At 43.7% G+C, this 20,458-nt stretch overlaps 1 protein-coding gene across 1 annotated transcript in view; it reads left to right on the forward strand.

Moving 5' to 3' along the window:
• The window catches only part of LOC123727355 (RNA-binding motif, single-stranded-interacting protein 3), a 74,813-nt gene extending 55,258 nt beyond the window's left edge, over positions 1-19,555 (forward strand). The window contains exons 9-12 of the mRNA XM_082968527.1: positions 4,506-4,616; positions 12,564-12,650; positions 15,073-15,182; positions 17,567-19,555. Of these exons, the coding sequence (XP_082824653.1) occupies positions 4,506-4,616; positions 12,564-12,650; positions 15,073-15,182; positions 17,567-17,570 (312 nt within the window). The 3' untranslated portion in view covers positions 17,571-19,555. The remainder of the gene's footprint in view (positions 1-4,505; positions 4,617-12,563; positions 12,651-15,072; positions 15,183-17,566) is intronic.
• The last annotated feature ends 903 nt before the right edge of the window (positions 19,556-20,458 follow it).

A 20,458-nucleotide genomic window follows, 5' to 3' on the forward strand; every position in this document is an offset into this window, starting at 1 on the left:
TGTGTGGTGGACAGATGATTTGTTAACTTCTGTGTAGACTGACCTTAGATAGACCTGTCAGTAGTGTTAGACCTGTCAGTAGTGTTAGACCTGTCAGTAGTGTTAGAACTGTCAGTGGTGTTAGAACTGTCAGTGGTGTTAGAACTGTCAGTGGTGTTAGACCTGTCACTGGTGTTAGAACTGTCAGTGGTGTTAAACCTGTCAGTAGTGTTAGACCTGTCAGTACTGTTAGAACTGTCAGTGGTGTTACACCTGTCAGTAGTGTTAGACCTGTCAGTAGTGTTAGACCTGTCAGTACTGTTAGAACTGTCAGTAGTGTTAGAACTGTCAGTAGTGTTAGACCTGTCAGTACTGTTAGACCTGTCAGTAGTGTTAGACCTGTCAGTAGTGTTTACCTGTCAGTAGTGTTGACCTGTCAGTAGTATTAGACCTGTCAGTAGTGTTATACCTGTCAGTAGTGTTAGACCTGTCAGTAGTGTTGACCTGTCAGTAGTGTTAGACCTGTCAGTAGTGTTAGACCTGTCAGTAGTATTAGACCTGTCAGTAGTGTTGACCTGTCAGTAGTGTGAGACCTGTCAGTAGTGTGAGACCTGTCAGTAGTGTGAGACCTGTCAGTAGTGTTGACCTGTCAGTAGTGTTGACCTGTCAGTAGTGTTGACCTGTCAGTACTGTTAGAACTGTCAGTACTGTTAGAACTGTCAGTAGTGTTGACCTGTCAGTAGTGTTAGACCTGTCAGTAGTGTTAGACCTGTCAGTAGTGTTAGAACTGTCAGTAGTGTTAGACATGTCAGTAGTGTTGACCTGTCAGCACTGTTAGAACTGTCAGTACTGTTAGACCTGTCAGTACTGTTAGACCTGTCAGTACTGTTAGACCTGTCAGTAGTGTTGACCTGTCAGTAGTGTTAGACCTGTCAGTAGTGTTGACCTGTCAGTAGTGTTGACCTGTCAGTACTGTTAGACCTGTCAGTACTGTTAGACCTGTCAGTACTGTTAGACCTGTCAGTAGTGTTGACCTGTCAGTACTGTTAGACCTGTCAGTAGTGTTGACCTGTCAGTAGTGTTGACCTGTCAGTACTGTTAGACCTGTCAGTACTGTTAGACCTGTCAGTAGTGTTAGACCTGTCAGTAGTGTTGACCTGTCAGTAGTGTTGACCAATCTAGAGAAAAGAAACGCACACCTATAAAGGCGAGGTGCTGGCTAGCGGAGTAGAAAACTAGAAAATAAGGGAAAGCCGCACACTCTAAAGAGCTCAGATGCAAAAATGTAATAACCTAATAACCAACGTTTGGACAGCAAAGCTGTCTTCATCAGGGTATCATCACAAACACTGCGAGATGAGTCATTTATATAGTGTCAAGAGACACACAGGTGTTTGTAATCATGGCCAAATGTGGCCTAATATCATTGGTTAACTCAAATATTTAAAAAATGGCATACAAAGAACATACAAAAGACAAACAAATGGATAGCATACGATCATAGCATTTGTAGTCTAAAATGTATCTAACAAACAATTACAATGGCAAAATCACAAGAATGGCTTCAGATCAAAGTCTATGTTGAGACCGAAGGGAGCAAGGGTCTTTAAATTAAAGATCCAGCCAGCCTCTCGTTTTAACAATAAATTATCAAGGTCACACCCTCTCCTCGGGAGGGTGACATGTTCGATGCCAATATAACGCAGAGACGAAATCGAATGGTTTGCTTCCAAAAAGTGGGCCGCAACTGGGTAAGTCAAGTTTTTGCACCTAATGGTGCTACGATGCTCTGAGATACGTACTTTTAATTCACGCTTTGTTTTACCCACATAATTTTTACCACAAGGACAAGTTATAAGATAAATAACTGCCTTAGTGGAACACGTAATAACACCTTTAATTGGGATAGATTTCCCTGTTTGGGGGTGTTTGAAGGATCTACATTTATAAGTGCCATTGCATTGAGCACAGCCATTACACTTGTAATTTCCATCCAGTAGGGGCGCAAATAGGCGTTGTTCAGGAATATCTTGGGGTGGTAAATCAGAGTGTAACAATTGGTCTCTGAGATTTCTGCCCCGCGAGAATACGACCAGGGGAAGGTCAGAAAACACATTACCGAGACTATCATCATATTTCAGAATGTGCCAATGTTTGTGAACGATTCCTTTAATTTGTTCAGAGCACTTTGAATAGCGGGTAGTGAGAACGCAAGAATGCGTCTTTTTACGAGACTGACCTTGAAAAAGGTCATGTTTTGTTTTGAATTTTCTCAATGGCAATATTAATCTGATCATTGTTGTACCCCCTCTCCTTGAACTTTCCTTGCGTCTCAGCCATATTTCTGTCGAAATCTGATTTGTTTTATACAAATTCTTTTGATTCGACAGAATTGGCTGTAGGGCAAACTACAGCAAACTAAACTGTCACATTTATCTAAGCGCCAGACGAGAACGCATCTACATATAGTCACTCTTAGTGATTACGTGCGTCAAGGCATTATTCCACGGGGACTCAGGTGGCAAAAAGAGCCTTCATTGGGACAGCGCACAGATGATTTCTGTGAGCGCTGGTGTGCCATCCTGAACAAATGCTCTATTGATTTAATGACATTAATTGTTGACCAGTTGAAAAAGGATTTTTGTGAAATGGATAATACGATTAAAGACAAACGCACAGCTCTACAAATAGCTGTTAATGATGATGTCATATTCAATGAACTGATGAGAACTAACCAAGCGCTCCCGGACAAGTTGTCTACAGAAATAAAGGAACTTAAAATCAAGAAATTCAACCAAGACAAAAAAGACAAGGCCGAGGATAAAGTCTACTTCTGGAGAAACCCTGACAGAGGAGGTCCTGCTCCTCCTCTCCATGTCAGACGCAGGAGGGATGACACTTACTTTGATCCACCCCCGTCTGACCAACACTCTACAACCAGCGCCTCATCGGCTTCCAGTGGCAGGTTTTTATTCAATGAGAGACTGGGCCGACGGAAGGGCGCAGGTGGCCGCAGGCACGCGCATCGACGAGATGCCGCACCCGACGGGGTAAGAAGAAACGACTATCAGAGGCAGAGGAGACCGTTCACACGGTCCCAGAACCCACGGGACTGAGTGTCTTTAATTTATCAAGCAAGATATTGAGCCCTGCCCATGTCTCTTTGCTTAATAAAGGGTTATCTTTGTGCCTACAACACAGTGCAACGATTTTGACGTTAAGGTAGACGTGTTTAAGTTTTTTTAGAAACATCCGTTTAAGGGAATACTTTAGCTCCCCTAAGCCTGACACTTCTATTGAACCAGTAGGTTACTTACCTGTACATACTCCGACTCCTTTTAGAAGCAAGAGTTATTTTGTACCTCCAGCCAATCGCAATCACTCTATCGAGACATATTGCAGACTTGTTGAAAAATATGTTGTTCATCTCCTTAAGAACAAACAGGAGTTCAAATCTTTCCATAATTTACCTAAGGATGAAAAACAAGCTTTGCTTGACTTACAATCCGATACGTCAGTCCTTATTCGTCCTGCTGATAAGGGTGGGTCGGTTGTACTCATGGGTAGGACAGCTTATGTAAATGAGTGTCATAGACAACTGCTTGACAACACCTTTTACAAGAAACTCAGAAGTGACCCTACTTCCCAATTTCAGAATACTATCTTTACTGTCCTAGATGGTTATTTAAATTCTGGTCAGATAACCAAAAAAGAATATGACTTTCTGGCCATTCAACACCCTAAAATTGCCACTTTCTATACTTTGCCGAAATTACACAAGAATGTTACTTGTAAAGGACACCAGCAGTATGATCTCTATCATTGAATCTCTTGATCCTCTGCCTGAGAACACCTTGTTAGTTACTTTTGATGTTGAGTCGTTATACACATATTCCACTTGGGGGCGGTATTGAAGCCATGGAACATTTTCTTCTGCAACGTGACCCTAATGAACTACCTTCCAGTGCCTGCATTACAACATTGGCTGAAATAGTACTCACACATAACTATTTCATGTTTCTAAATGATTTCTTTATTCAGACGAAGGGTACTGCTATGGGATCCCCCATGGCTCCTAACTATGCTAATTTGTATGTGGGTTACATGGAGAAACAATCCATTTTCAACCCTCTCAAAAATGTTTTCTTGTCTAACATCATTATTTGGAAACGATATATTGAAGTTTTTGGATTTTTGAGGAGTTTGTAATTCGCGCCACGCTCTATCATTGGATATTGGAGCGGTGTTCCGCTAGCAGAACACCTAGATGTAAGATTAATACAGTATCTCATTTAGACAGTTTTAATACAGTATCTCATGTTTCTAAGAACACATTTTCATCAGCATCTCCTCTCTCTCTCTCCCTGGCTCTCTCTCTCTCTCTCTCTCTCTCCCTGTCTCTCTCTCTCTCTCTCTCTCTCTCTCTCTCTCTCTCTCTATTCCCCTCTCTCTCTCCCTGTCTCTCTCCCCCTCTCCCTCTCTCCCTCTCTCTCCCCCTCTCCCTCTCTCTCCCCTCCATCCACCAGGGTGCTGTGATAACCCCAGCTATGGACCTCTCCCTGCCCATGCAGCCCTCCAGTATGATGGCTCCTATAACACATCAGATGAACCACATGTCTCTGGGAAACACAGGAACCGTAAGTCCCTCTGACTGTAATCCTGCTGTGTCATCTCTCCCCCACCAGGTGTCCTTAGTCTTTTTAATAAACTTGACACCTTGATAAACTCATTTCCTGACGATGGCTCATTGATCTTCGTACTTGGCAACATCAACCTCCCGACGTCTGCTTTCGATGAATTTATTTTCAACTCCTTCCATTTCCTCCTTGCCTCCTTGCCAGCTTGCCTCACTCTTTCCCAGTCCTCTCCCGCTCACACGGCAATAGGCTTGACCTCATCTTTACTAGAGGCTGTTCTCCTACTAATCTCACTGTAACCCCCCTCCAGGTCTCTGTTCTCCTACTAATCTCACTGTAACCCCCCTCCAGGTCGTGTTCTCCTACTAATCTCACTGTAACCCCCCTCCAGGTCGTGTTCTCCTACTAATCAATTCAATTCAATTCAATTCAATTCGCTTTATTGGCATGACGTAACAATATACATATTGCCAAAGCTTATTTTGGATATTTACAATATAAAAATAAATAAAAATGAGAATCAAATATTGTCAACGGGACAACAGTAACAACAATAACCAAGGGTCAAAATAACCAACACATTGAACAATAACAATAATCATACAGTAGAGGACATGTGCAGGTTTATTGGTCTGTCAGACACTGTCCCTCAACTTATGGCAGACAGCAATGTAGTGCGCTGCCAACCCACAGCTCTCTGCGTCCTCCCCCAACAGGACGGGTAGCCTATCCTCATCAGAGAGGTCTTTGAAACCTTGAATAAGGGTTTCAAATTTGGGGAAATGACACTCTCTAATTGTTTTATATTTTTGACATCTTGTCAGGAAATGCAGCTCCGTCTCAGGTTCTGCTGTGGTGCAGTGGTTGCACAGCCTTTCCTCTACAGGGAGCCAGGTTTTCCTGTGTCTACCCTTCTCAATGGCAAGGCTGTGCTCACTGAGCCTGTACTTTGTCAAGGTTTTTCTAAGGTTTTGATCAGTAACCATGGTCAAATATTTAGCCATAGTGTACTGTCGATTTAGGGCCAGATAGCACTGCATTTTGCTTTGTGTTTGTGCTTGTGTTTCCCAATAAGTAATGTAGTTTTGTTTTGACTGTGTTGTAATTTGGTTTATTCTGATTGATTGGATGTTCTGGTCCTGAGGCTTCAGTGTGTTAGTAGAACAGGTTTGTGAACTCAGCCCCAGGACCAGCTGGATGAGGGTCCTGAGGCTTCAGTGTGTTAGTAGAACAGGTTTGTGAACTCAGCCCCAGGACCAGCTGGATGAGGGGACTCTTTTCTTTGCTCAGCTCTTGGCATTGCAGGGCTTGGTAATGATATGAGAGGGGGTCACTGTATTTTAGATGTTTCCAAAACTTAATTGCTCTTTTTTGAGTTTTTATTATTAGTGGATATTGGCCTAATTCTGCCCTGCATGCATTGTTTGTAGTTTTCCTCTGGACACGTAGGAGAATCTTACAGAACTCTGCATGTAGGGTTTCAATGGGGTGTTTGTCCCATTTGATGAAATCTTGTTTTGCAAGTGGACCCCACACCTCGCTGCCATAAAGTGCAATTGGTTCAATGACATATTCAATTAGTTTTAGCCAAATTTTAATAGGTATTTCAATTTGAATTTGCTTTTTAATGGCGTAGAATGCCCTGCGTGCTTTCTCTCTCAGTTCATTCACTGCCTCATTAAGGTGTCCAGTTGAGCTTATTTTTAAACCTAAGTAATTGTAGTGTGTACAGTACTCTATATATTTTGTACCAATTGAGAACTTTGGTCTAATTCCCTGAGATCTGGATCTTCTCTGGAAAATCATTATTTTAGTCTTTTTGGGGTTTACTGCCAGGGCCCAGGTCTGGCAGTACTGCTCTAGCAGGTCCAGGCTCTGCTGTAGGCCAGGTGCTGTGGGTGACATCAGGCATAGGTCATCTGCGAAGAGTAGGCATTTAACTTCTGAATTGTGGAGACTAACACCAGGGGCTGAGGATTTTTCTAGAATAGTGGCCAATTCGTTAATGTAAATATTGAAGAGTGCAGGGCTCAGATTGCAACCCTGACGAAGGCCCCGCCCCTGGTTAAAGAATTCTGTTCTTTTCTTACCAATCTCACTGTAACCCCCCTCCAGGTCTCTGTTCTCCTACTAATCTCACTGTAACCCCCCTCCAGGTCTGTTCTCCTACTAATCTCACTGTAACCCCCCTCCAGGTCTCTGTTCTCCTACTAATCTCACTGTAACCCCCCCTCCAGGTCTCTGTTCTCCTACTAATCTCACTGTAACCCCCCTCCAGGTCCCTGTTCTCCTACTAATCTCACTGTAACCCCCCTCCAGGTCTCTGTTCTCCTACTAATCTCACTGTAACCCCCCTCCAGGTCTCTGTTCTCCTACTAATCTCACTGTAACCCCCCTCCAGGTCTCTGTTCTCCTACTAATCTCACTGTAACCCCCCTCCAGGTCTGTTCTCCTACTAATCTCACTGTAACCCCCCTCCAGGTCTCTGTTCTCCTACTAATCTCACTGTAACCCCCCTCCAGGTCTCTGTTCTCCTACTAATCTCACTGTAACCCCCCTCCAGGTCTCTGTTCTCCTACTAATCTCACTGTAACCCCCCTCCAGGTCTCTGTTCTCCTACTAATCTCACTGTAACCCCCCTCCAGGTCTCTGTTCTCCTACTAATCTCACTGTAACCCCCCTCCAGGTCTCTGTTCTCCTACTAATCTCACTGTAACCACCCTCCAGGTCTCTGTTCTCCTACTAATCTCACTGTAACCCCCCTCCAGGTCTCTGTTCTCCTACTAATCTCACTGTAACCCCCCTCCAGGTCTGTTCTCCTACTAATCTCACTGTAACCCCCCTCCAGGTCTCTGTTCTCCTACTAATCTCACTGTAACCCCCCTCCAGGTCTCTGTTCTCCTACTAATCTCACTGTAACCCCCCTCCAGGTCTGTTCTCCTACTAATCTCACTGTAACCCCCCTCCAGGTCTCTGTTCTCCTACTAATCTCACTGTAACCCCCCTCCAGGTCTGTTCTCCTACTAATCTCACTGTAACCCCCCTCCAGGTCTCTGTTCTCCTACTAATCTCACTGTAACCCCCCTCCAGATCTCTGTTCTCCTACTAATCTCACTGTAACCCCCCTCCAGATCTCTGTTCTCCTACTAATCTCACTGTAACCCCCCCTCCAGGTCTGTTCTCCTACTAATCTCACTACAACCCCCCTCCAGATCTCTGTTCTCCTACTAATCTCACTGTAACCCCCCCCCTCCAGGTCTCTGTTCTCCTACTAAACTCACTGTAACCCCCCTCCAGGTCTCTGTTCTCCTACTAATCTCACTGTAACCCCCCTCCAGGTCTGTTCTCCTACTAATCTCACTGTAACCCCCCTCCAGATCTCTGTTCTCCTACTAATCTCACTGTAACCCCCCTCCAGGTCTCTGTTCTCCTACTAATCTCACTGTAACCCCCCTCCAGATCTCTGTTCTCCTACTAATCTCACTGTAACCCCCCCCCCCCTCCAGGTCTCTGTTCTCCTACTAATCTCACTGTAACCCCCCCCCCCTCCAGGTCTCTGTTCTCCTACTAATCTCACTGTAACCCCCCTCCAGGTCTCTGTTCTCCTACTAATCTCACTGTAACCCCCCTCCAGATCTCTGTTCTCCTACTAATCTCACTGTAACCCCCCTCCAGGTCTCTGTTCTCCTACTAATCTCACTGTAACCCCCCTCCAGGTCTCTGTTCTCCTACTAATCTCACTGTAACCCCCCTCCAGGTCTCTGTTCTCCTACTAATCTCACTGTAACCCCCCTCCAGGTCTCTGTTCTCCTACTAATCTCACTGTAACCCCCCTCCAGGTCTCTGTTCTCCTACTAATCTCACTGTAACCCCCCTCCAGGTCTCTGTTCTCCTACTAATCTCACTGTAACCCCCCTCCAGGTCTCTGTTCTCCTACTAATCTCACTGTAACCCCCCTCCAGGTCTCTGTTCTCCTACTAATCTCACTGTAACCCCCCTCCAGGTCTCTGTTCTCCTACTAATCTCACTGTAACCCCCCTCCAGGTCTCTGTTCTCCTACTAATCTCACTGTAACCCCCCTCCAGATCTCTGTTCTCCTACTAATCTCACTGTAACCCCCCTCCAGGTCTCTGTTCTCCTACTAATCTCACTGTAACCCCCCTCCAGGTCCCTGTTCTCCTACTAATCTCACTGTAACCCCCCTCCAGGTCTCTGTTCTCCTACTAATCTCACTGTAACCCCCCTCCAGGTCTCTGTTCTCCTACTAATCTCACTGTAACCCCCCTCCAGGCTCTGTTCTCCTACTAATCTCACTGTAACCCCCCTCCAGGTCTCTGTTCTCCTACTAATCTCACTGTAACCCCCCCCCCCCCTCCAGGTCTCTGTTCTCCTACTAAACTCACTGTAACCCCCCTCCAGGTCTGTTCTCCTACTAATCTCACTGTAACCCCCCCCTCCAGGTCTGTTCTCCTACTAAACTCACTGTAACCCCCCTCCAGGTCTCTGTTCTCCTACTAATCTCACTGTAACCCCCCTCCAGGTCTGTTCTCCTACTAATCTCACTGTAACCCCCCTCCAGGTCTCTGTTCTCCTACTAATCTCACTGTAACCCCCCTCCAGGTCTGTTCTCCTACTAATCTCACTGTAACCCCCCTCCAGATCTCTGTTCTCCTACTAATCTCACTGTAACCCCCCTCCAGATCTCTGTTCTCCTACTAATCTCACTGTAACCCCCCTCCAGGTCTCTGTTCTCCTACTAATCTCACTGTAACCCCCCTCCAGGTCTGTTCTCCTACTAATCTCACTGTAACCCCCCTCCAGGTCTCTGTTCTCCTACTAATCTCACTGTAACCCCCCTCCAGCTCTCTGTTCTCCTACTAATCTCACTGTAACCCCCCTACAGCTCTCTGTTCTCCTACTAATCTCACTGTAACCCCCCTCCAGGTCTCTGTTCTCCTACTAATCTCACTGTAACCCCCCTCCAGGTCTCTGTTCTCCTACTAATCTCACTGTAACCCCCCTCCAGGTCTCTGTTCTCCTACTAATCTCACTGTAACCCCCCTCCAGATCTCTGTTCTCCTACTAATCTCACTGTAACCCCCCTCCAGGTCTCTGTTCTCCTACTAATCTCACTGTAACCCCCCTCCAGGTCTGTTCTCCTACTAATCTCACTGTAACCCCCCTCCAGATCTCTGTTCTCCTACTAATCTCACTGTAACCCCCCTCCAGATCTCTGTTCTCCTACTAATCTCACTGTAACCCCCCTCCAGGTCTGTTCTCCTACTAATCTCACTGTAACCCCCCTCCAGGTCTCTGTTCTCCTACTAATCTCACTGTAACCCCCCTCCAGGTCTGTTCTCCTACTAATCTCACTGTAACCCCCCTCCAGATCTCTGTTCTCCTACTAATCTCACTGTAACCCCCCTCCAGATCTCTGTTCTCCTACTAATCTCACTGTAACCCCCCTCCAGGTCTCTGTTCTCCTACTAATCTCACTGTAACCCCCCTCCAGGTCTGTTCTCCTACTAATCTCACTGTAACCCCCCTCCAGGTCTCTGTTCTCCTACTAATCTCACTGTAACCCCCCTCCAGGTCTCTGTTCTCCTACTAATCTCACTGTAACCCCCCTCCAGGTCTCTGTTCTCCTACTAATCTCACTGTAACCCCCCTCCAGGTCTCTGTTCTCCTACTAATCTCACTGTAACCCCTCTCCAGGTCTGTTCTCCTACTAATCTCACTGTAACCCCCCTCCAGATCTCTGTTCTCCTACTAATCTCACTACAACCCCCCTCCAGGTCTCTGTTCTCCTACTAATCTCACTGTAACCCCCCTCCAGATCTCTGTTCTCCTACTAATCTCACTGTAACCCCCCTCCAGGTCTGTTCTCCTACTAATCTCACTGTAACCCCCCTCCAGGTCTCTGTTCTCCTACTAATCTCACTGTAACCCCCCTCCAGGTCTCTGTTCTCCTACTAATCTCACTGTAACCCCCCTCCAGATCTCTGTTCTCCTACTAATCTCACTGTAACCCCCCTCCAGGTCTCTGTTCTCCTACTAATCTCACTGTAACCCCCCTCCAGGTCTCTGTTCTCCTACTAATCTCACTGTAACCCCCCTCCAGGTCTGTTCTCCTACTAATCTCACTGTAACCCCCCTCCAGGTCTCTGTTCTCCTACTAATCTCACTGTAACCCCCCTCCAGGTCTCTGTTCTCCTACTAATCTCACTGTAACCCCCTTCCAGATCTCTGTTCTCCTACTAATCTCACTGTAACCCCCCTCCAGGTCTCTGTTCTCCTACTAATCTCACTGTAACCCCCCTCCAGGTCTCTGTTCTCCTACTAATCTCACTGTAACCCCCCTCCAGGTCTCTGTTCTCCTACTAATCTCACTGTAACCCCCCTCCAGGTCTCTGTTCTCCTACTAATCTCACTGTAACCCCCCTCCAGGTCTCTGTTCTCCTACTAATCTCACTGTAACCCCCCTCCAGGTCTCTGTTCTCCTACTAATCTCACTGTAACCCCCCTCCAGGTCTGTTCTCCTACTAATCTCACTGTAACCCCCCTCCAGGTCTCTGTTCTCCTACTAATCTCACTGTAACCCCCCTCCAGGTCTCTGTTCTCCTACTAATCTCACTGTAACCCCCTTCCAGATCTCTGTTCTCCTACTAATCTCACTGTAACCCCCCTCCAGGTCTCTGTTCTCCTACTAATCTCACTGTAACCCCCCTCCAGGTCTCTGTTCTCCTACTAATCTCACTGTAACCCCCCTCCAGGTCTCTGTTCTCCTACTAATCTCACTGTAACCCCCTTCCAGATCTCTGTTCTCCTACTAATCTCACTGTAACCCCCCTCCAGATCTCTGTTCTCTAATTTGTTTCCTTTTCTGTATCTTAAAGAAACCCACAGCACCCCCCTTCTCAACCCCCCCCCCAAAAAAAATAAAAGCCTTTCATGTACTAACACTCCCAGTTAACCCCTCCCCCCCTTACTAACTCTGACCTTGACCCCTCCCCCCTTACTAACTCTGACCTTGACCCCTCCCCCCCTTACTGACTCTGACCTTGACCCCTCCCCCCCTTACTAACTCTGACCTTGACCCCTCCCCCCTTACTAACTCTGACCTTGACCCCTCCCCCCCTTACTGACTCTGACCTTGACCCCTCCCCCCCTTACTGACTCTGACCTTGACCCCTCCCCCCCTTACTGACTCTGACCTTGACCCCTCCCCCCCTTACTGACTCTGACCTTGACCCCTCCCCCCCTTACCTACTCTGACCTTGACCCCTCCCCCCCTTACCTACTCTGACCTTGACCCCTCCCCCCTTACTAACTCTGACCTTGACCCCTCCCCCCTTACTAACTCTGACCTTGACCCCTCCCCCCCTTACTGACTCTGACCTTGACCCCTCCCCCTTTTACTGACTCTGACCTTGACCCCTCCCCCTTTTACTGACTCTGACCTTGACCCCTCCCCCCTTACTAACTCTGACCTTGACCCCTCCCCCCCTTACTGACTCTGACCTTGACCCCTCCCCCCCTTACTGACTCTGACCTTGACCCCTCCCCCCCTCAATGTATTGACTATGACTGTGATATGTGGTTGTCCCACCTAGCTATCTGTAGATGAATGTAATGACTATGACTGGTCCACCTAGCTATCTGGAGATGAATGTACTGACTATGACTGGTCCACCTAGCTATCTGGAGATGAATGTACTGACTATGACTGGTCCACCTAGCTATCTGGAGATGAATGTACTGACTATGACTGGTCCACCTAGCTATCTGGAGATGAATGTACTGACTATGACTGGTCCACCTAGCTATCTGGAGATGAATGTACTGACTATGACTGGTCCACCTAGCTATCTGCAGATGAATGTACTGAGTGTAAGTCATTCTGCTAAATGACTGTAATATAAAGGTGTTTCTCCTGCTCTCTAACAGCAGTACATGTCTGCAGCAGCTGCTCCAGTTCAAGGAGCCTACATTCCTCAGTACACTGCAGTGCCTGGCTCCACCCTCTCAGTAGACGTAAGTTAAACTCTTTACCATGCAGAACTAACCCTAACCTACAACACCCTAACCCTAACCTACAACACCCTAACCCTAACCTACAACACCCTAACCTACAACACCCTAACCTACAACACCCTAACCCTAACCTACAACACCCTAACCTACAACACCCTAACCTACAACACCCTAACCTACAACACCCTAACCCTAACCTACAACACCCTAACCCTAACCTACAACACCCTAACCCTAACCTACAACACCCTAACCCTAACCTACAACACCCTAACCTACAACACCCTAACCTACAACACCCTAACCTACAACACCCTAACTTACAACACCCTAACCTACAACACCCTAACCCTAACCTACAACACCCTAACCTACAACACCCTAACCCTAACCTACAACACCCTAACCCTAACCTACAACACCCTAACCTACAACACCCTAACCTTAACCTACAACACCCTAACCTACAACACCCTAACCTACAACACACTAACCTACAACACCCTAACCTACAACACACTAACCCTAACCTACAACACCCTAACCTACAACACCCTAACCTACAACACCCTAACCTAAAACACCCTAACCTACAACACACTAACCTACAACACCCTAACCTACAACACCCTAACCCTAACCTACAACACCCTAACCTACAACACACTAACCTACAACACCCTAACCCTAACCTACAACACCCTAACCTACAACACACTAACCTACAACACCCTAACCCTGACCTACAACACCCTAACCTACAACCCACTAACCTACAACACCCTAACCCTGACCTACAACACCCTAACCTACAACACCCTAACCCTAACCTACAACACCCTAACCCTAACCTACAACACCCTAACCCTAACCTACAACACCCTGACCTACAACCCCCTAACCCTGACCTACAACACCCTAACCTACAACACCATAACCCACAACACCCTAACCCACAACACCCTAACCCTAACCTACAACACCCTAACCCTAACCTACAACACCCTAACCCTAACCTACAACACCCTAACCCTAACCTACAACACCCTAACCCTAACCTACAACACCCTAACCCTAACCTACAACACCCTAACCTACAACACCCTAACCCACAACACCCTAACCCTAACCTACAACATCCTAACCCTAACCTACAACATCCTAACCCTAACCTACAACACCCTAACCTACAACACCCTAACCCACAACACCCTAACCCTAACCTACAACACCCTAACCCTAACCCACAACACCCTAACCTACAACACCCTAACCCTAACCTACAACATCCTAACCCTAACCTACATCACCATAACCTACATCACCCTAACCCTAACCTACATCACCATAACCTACAACACCCTAACCCTAACCTACATCACCATAACCTACATCACCCTAACCCACAACACCCTAACCTACATCACCCTAACCTACATCACCCTAACCTACAATGCCATAACCCACAACGCCATAACCCACAACGCCATAACCCACAACGCCATAACCCACAACACCCTGACCCACAACACCATAACCCACAACACCATAACCCACACCACCCACAACACCCTAACCCACAACACCCTAACCAACACCACCCACAACACCATAACCTACAACACCCTAACCAACACCACCCACAACACACACCATGCAGCAGTAACACTCTCAACATACATTCCCAAAGTAAGGCCTTAATCCAATGGAAGTAAGTATAAAACAGCTGCACTCACCACCCATGCACCATGCAGTACTTACTGCAAACCCATAACATCCACACTTTAACTAAGGGCTTAAATCCTCATTAAGATCCAACTAGGTCTCACAGCCTCACGTCAGAATTGGACGTTTATCCATGTTTCTCAAAACGTCAAATTTCAATGTTGTTCCAAACGTGAAATTTTGCCGTGTTTACAGGTTAAGTTTCAGAGGCATTAACTCCAATTAAGGTTTGGGATAGGCTTAAATACAAAAATCTCAAAAACAGGTTTCTATCGCTGGGTTCAAACATGCAACCGCCCATCTGCCATCCCTGTCCACAATGCCCTAGTAAAACCAAAACCTACTTGAAGGTAACAGCGTTCACTGTTGTCCCTAATGTCCGGTTTCCAAGTTATCTCCCGACGTCCTCAGACATGGATCGACGTGGAATACTGACTTGTATCACGGGGTGACCTGACTGTGAGATCTCAGTTTGTAATTCAAGTGTTTGTGTTTTTTTGGGGGGTAATGTACTGTATATTCCATTTGGGATCATTGGATGATTCACAAAAAAAGTCTAAGTTATGAACGTGAATCTCAAATCTCAAGAATGAACCCTAAAGATATCAATGACCTAATTTCCTGTGTCTCTTCCTGACTTATGATAACTGTGACCTCATTTCCTGTGTCTTTTCCTGGTTCTTCCTTCTCTTATCAGGCAGTGGTAACAGAGGACTCGCCCCAGACTGTACCCCCCTCCTCACAGGACCCTAACGGACAGCCACACCTGGACAACGACTCACCTGCCTACTCCTACCAACAGACTAAGTAAACACACACACACACACACACCTGCTACATGTCTACTACTCTGTGGATAGCTGGGGTCTCTCTCATTGTCTTTCCCTCTCCCCGCTTCTCTTGCTTTGCTTTCTTCTGTATATTGGTGTGTATTGATGTGTAATGTGTATATTGGTGTGTATAGTCTATATTGATGTGTAGTGATATATATAGTGTATATTGATGTATATAGTGTATATTGATGTGTAGTGATATATATATAGTGTATATTGATGTGTAGTGATATATATATAGTGTATATTGATGTGTTTTGATATATAGTGTATATTGATGTATATAGTGTATATTGATGTGTAGTGATGTATATAGTGTATATTGATGTGTATAGATGTGTATAGTGTATATTAATGTGTATAGTGTATATTGATGTGTATTGATGTGTATAGTGTATAGTGTATATTGATGTATATAGTGTAGATTGATGTGTACAGGGTATATTGATGTGTTTAGTGTATATTGGTGTGTATAGTGTTGTATATTGGTGTGTATAGTGTATATTGATGTATATAGTGTATATTGATGCATGTTGATGTATATAGTGTATGTTGATGTATATTGATGTAGATTGATGTGTACAGGGTATATTGATGTATATTGATGTGTATAGTGTAAATTGATGTGTACAGGGTATATTGATGTATATTGATGTGTATAGTGTAGATTGATGTGTACAGGGTATATTGATGTATATTGGTGTGTATAGTGTATATTGATGTGTATTGATGTGTATAGTGTATATTGATGTATATTGATGTGTATTGATGTGTATAGTGTATAGGGTATATTGATGTATATTGGTGTGTATAGTGTAGATTGATGTGTACAGGGTATATTGATGTGTTTAGTGTATATTGGTGTGTATAGTGTATATTGAAGTGTATTGAAGTGTATAGTGTATATTAATGTGTATAGTGCATATTGATGTGTACAGGGTATTTAGTGTATATTGATGTATATTAATGCATGTTGATGTATATAGTGTATATTAATGTGTAGTGTATATTAATGTGTATAGTGTATATTGATATGTATAGTGTCTATTGATGTATATTGATGTGTTTAGTGTATATTGATGTATATTGGTGTGTATATTGTTGTATATTGGTGTGTATAGTGTATATTGAAGTGTATAGAGTACATTGATGTATATTAATGTGTATAGTGCATATTGATGTGTACAGGGTATATTGATGTGTTTTAATGTGTATAGTGTATATTGGTATGTATATTAATGTGTATAGTGTATATTAATGTGTATAGTGCATATTGATGTGTACAGGGTATATTGATGTGTTTTAATGTGTATAGTGTATATTGGTATGTATATTAATGTGTATAGTGTATATTAATGTGTATAGTGCATATTGATGTGTACAGGGTATATTGATGTGTTTTAATGTGTATAGTGTATATTGATATGTATATTAATGTGTATAGTGTATATTGATGTGTACAGGGTATATTGATGTGTTTTAATGTGTATAGTGTATATTGATATGTATATTAATGTGTATAGTGTATATTGATGTGTACAGGGTATATTGATGTGTACAGGGTATATTGATGTGTACAGGGTATATTGATGTGTGTATTGATTTGTATTGTTGCATTTATTTTTATTTATTTTATTTAACTAAGTCAGTTAAGAACAAATTTGTATTGTGTATATTGATGTGTTTATTGTATATTGATATGTATTTTGTATATTGATGTGTGCATTGATGTGTATAGTGTAATTTGATGTGTATAGTGTAATTTGATGTGTATTGATGTGTATAGTGTAGTTTGATGTGTATTGACGTGTATAGTGTAATTTGATGTGTTTACAATGCTCATCTGTAAAAGAGGCCTATGTCTCAGCATGACTCCCTGTATTGACCTGTATAGTGTGATGCTCATCTGTAAAAGAGGCCTATGTCTCAGCATGACTCCCTGTATTGACCTGTATAGTGTGATGCTCATCTGTAAAAGAGGCCTATGTCTCAGCATGACTCCCTGTATTGACCTGTATAGTGTGATGCTCATCTGTAAAAGAGACCTATGTCTCAGCATGACTCCCTGTATTGACCTGTATAGTGTGATGCTCATCTGTAAAAGAGACCTATGTCTCAGCATGACTCCCTGTATTGACCTGTATAGTGTGATGCTCATCTGTAAAAGAGACCTATGTCTCAGCATGACTCCCTGTATTGACCTGTATAGTGTGATGCTCATCTGTAAAAGAGACCTATGTCTCAGCATGACTCCCTGTATTGACCTGTATAGTGTGATGCTCATCTGTAAAAGAGACCTATGTCTCAACATGACTCCCTGTTAAATTAAAGGTTAAATATTTTCTTTCTCTTTCTCAGATAACAAGAGGATGAGGAGTGATTGTTTCCGGTAACTGCATTGCCTTGAGACAGGGGGCTGCACAGAAGCACTGGAGGGATGGAGGGAGGAAAAAATAATGGATGACAAAAGGAGGACAAAAAGAGATCGTTTTATCTTTGCACGGGCATCAAAAAAATACTTTGTTTTATCTGTCCTGAGAGAGAGAGAAGAAAGAGAGAAGAGATAGAGGAAGAGAAGAGATGGGAGAGAGAAGAGAGAAGATGAGAGAGAAGAGAGAAGAGATGGGAGAGAGAGAAGATGGGAGAGAGAGAAGATGGGAGAGAGAGAAGATGGGAGAGAGAGAGAAGAGATGGGAGAGAGAGAAGATGGGAGAGAGAGAGAAGAGAGAAGAGATGGGAGAGAGAGAGAGAGGTTGTGATTGTGATTTAGATAAAGTCTCAGAAGATGGAGAGGTGCGGTATGGGACATTGAGTTTATTGAGCGGGCCAGCATTAAACTGGAGTCGTCCTTCGAAAAAAGAAAAGAACAGAGTGAAAAACATATAAAAATATAAATAAATAAAAGAACAGACAAAAAAATGAACTTAAAAATGAACAAACAGACAAATATCCGTGTGAATGTGCAGGTAGGTTTTCAGATCAGGACACTTTTTAATAGAAGAGGAGGTAAAGTTCTAGAGAACAAACAAACAAATTAAACGGGTTGTCTTCCTTTGATATTAAGCTACTATATTTTTTATTATTTTCATGATTTAAAATGTAGTTTTCTAGAGAAAAAATAAAAAAAAGTAACATATTTTTTTTGCCTTAATTTCTCAGACGTTGGAAACTCGTCGGTCCTTTCGTCTGAAATTGTTTAAAAACATCTGTAAAAACAATAATGACTTGAGTGCATATCAAGAGGCTTATGAATGCTTTCCACGGTTCCAGATACACCGAGATTAAATCTATGGACATCAATGTACAGGTTATAAAGAGAACTGTATGAAGAAGATTTTAAATTATGTGGTTTGTAGTCATTTGTGTTTGGGGAGAAGAGAATCTCCATGGTGATAGTAGGTGGGAGGGGGCAATAAAAATATATAACCGCTGTATTGTGGGAAATGCAGTTTATCGATGAAAAATGTTTTAGTTACTTAACATGGCATTAGTGTGTTTTTACTTGCAATATTTTTTTTTTACAAAGTACTACAGTTTTATTTTTTTTGCCTGCTATTGCTTGTCTCATCGCAAAACAAGAAATGAAACAAAAATAACCAAAAAATTCAACTTCTAGTGAAAACGTATATAGACAAGAGTTTCTGTGTACAAAGGGACGTGTTCAAAATGAAGCAATAGTGTTAAAGAAATTGGTGACAATTTTCTTTAGTCTTTTTATAGCTGTGGATCAAATGCAGCCAACAGACAACAGCTTTTATACCACAGAAGAACAAACAGGTAGAGACAGTGGAGTAGAGCGAGAGATTTTTTAAAAATTCATATTTTAACTTTTCCATTTGGCTTTCTTGCTTTTGTTGTATGATGCACTGTACATTAGATGGTTTGAGGGTTGGACTTGTGTGCTTAGGACTCTTCCCATTGGCTCTGCTGGGGTTAAGGTGTTCATAGAGTTCTACCATTGGTGCAGTCATGTGTCACTCATACCTTCAGCAACAAGGTGTGTAACAGGTCAGAGAACTGCGCCACAGAGAAAGCTCAGTTTTATCATAACCCAATATAATCTGAGAGAAATCTGCTCGAGAAACAGAGTAAACCCTTCAGTCCCTGATATAGTGATGGTGGTTTATCCAATGTAAAATCACACAATCTCTCTCCACTGTTATAACAAACACAAACCATGTTACAGGATGTAAAGCTCATCCACTGAGCCCCGTTACTGAAGGGATAGGATACTACCGTCTACAAAGACACCATGCTAGTTTCTGGTAGCTTATCTGCTCATCTTTAGCTATCTTGTCTGAGAGAGGAAAAAAGAAAAGTAAAATAAAACATACATTTTTTTTTAAATGTTTGTGTTGCAATTTTTTGAGAATTGACTTTAATGCGTTAGCTGCTATCAAGTGTTCAGTATTGGGGAGCCAGTCAGCCAGTCAGCCAGTCAGAACCGTAGTGTTGGCTGGGGAGGTGAAGTTGTTTTAGAGCCACCTCGAGGCTTCTCGAGGCTTCTCGAGGCTTCTCGAGGCTTGTAGATTTAACAATGGTATATCCAAGATCTACCTCGTGATAACTGTACTGTATACTGTTCAGTACCGTTCTGATTACAGCACCACCAAGGAGGCTGATTGGCTGATTACAGTAACACCAAGGAGGCTGATTGGCTGATTAAAGTACCACCAAGGAGGCTGATTGGCTGAGTACAGTAACACCAAGGAGGCTGATTGGCTGATTACAGTAACACCAAGGAGGCTGATTGGCTGATTAAAGTACCACCAAGAAGGCTGATTAAAGTAACACCAAGGAGGCTGATTGGCTGAGTACAGTAACACCAAGGAGGCTGATTGGCTGATTACAGTAACACCAAGGAGGCTGATTGGCTGATTAAAGTACCACCAAGAAGGCTGATTAAAGTAACACCAAGGAGGCTGATTGGCTGAGTACAGTAACACCAAGGAGTCTGATTGGCTGATTAAAGTAACACCAAAGAGTCTGATTGGCTATCTGTCCTGAGCTCACACCTTGTAAATCTGCCCACCTGACCTGACTCTACATAATGGGAAGTTTAGTTTTGGAGATATAATGTTGAGGGGGGGAAAAAAAACATTAAAACAACATTCAACCAAAATTCAGCGATAACAGAAAAAAACCTCTTGGAAAATGAATGAAATAATTGAGAGAGGACCGGTGTTTAGAAGAAGATGCAACAGGAAGGAGTTCTATGATGATTCTGTTGTTAATTTTCTGCAGACGGTC

Source organism: Salmo salar, chromosome 02, assembly GCF_965601325.2.
Source record: "Salmo salar chromosome 02, fSalSal1, whole genome shotgun sequence".
Taxonomy (NCBI): Eukaryota; Metazoa; Chordata; class Actinopteri; order Salmoniformes; family Salmonidae; genus Salmo; species Salmo salar.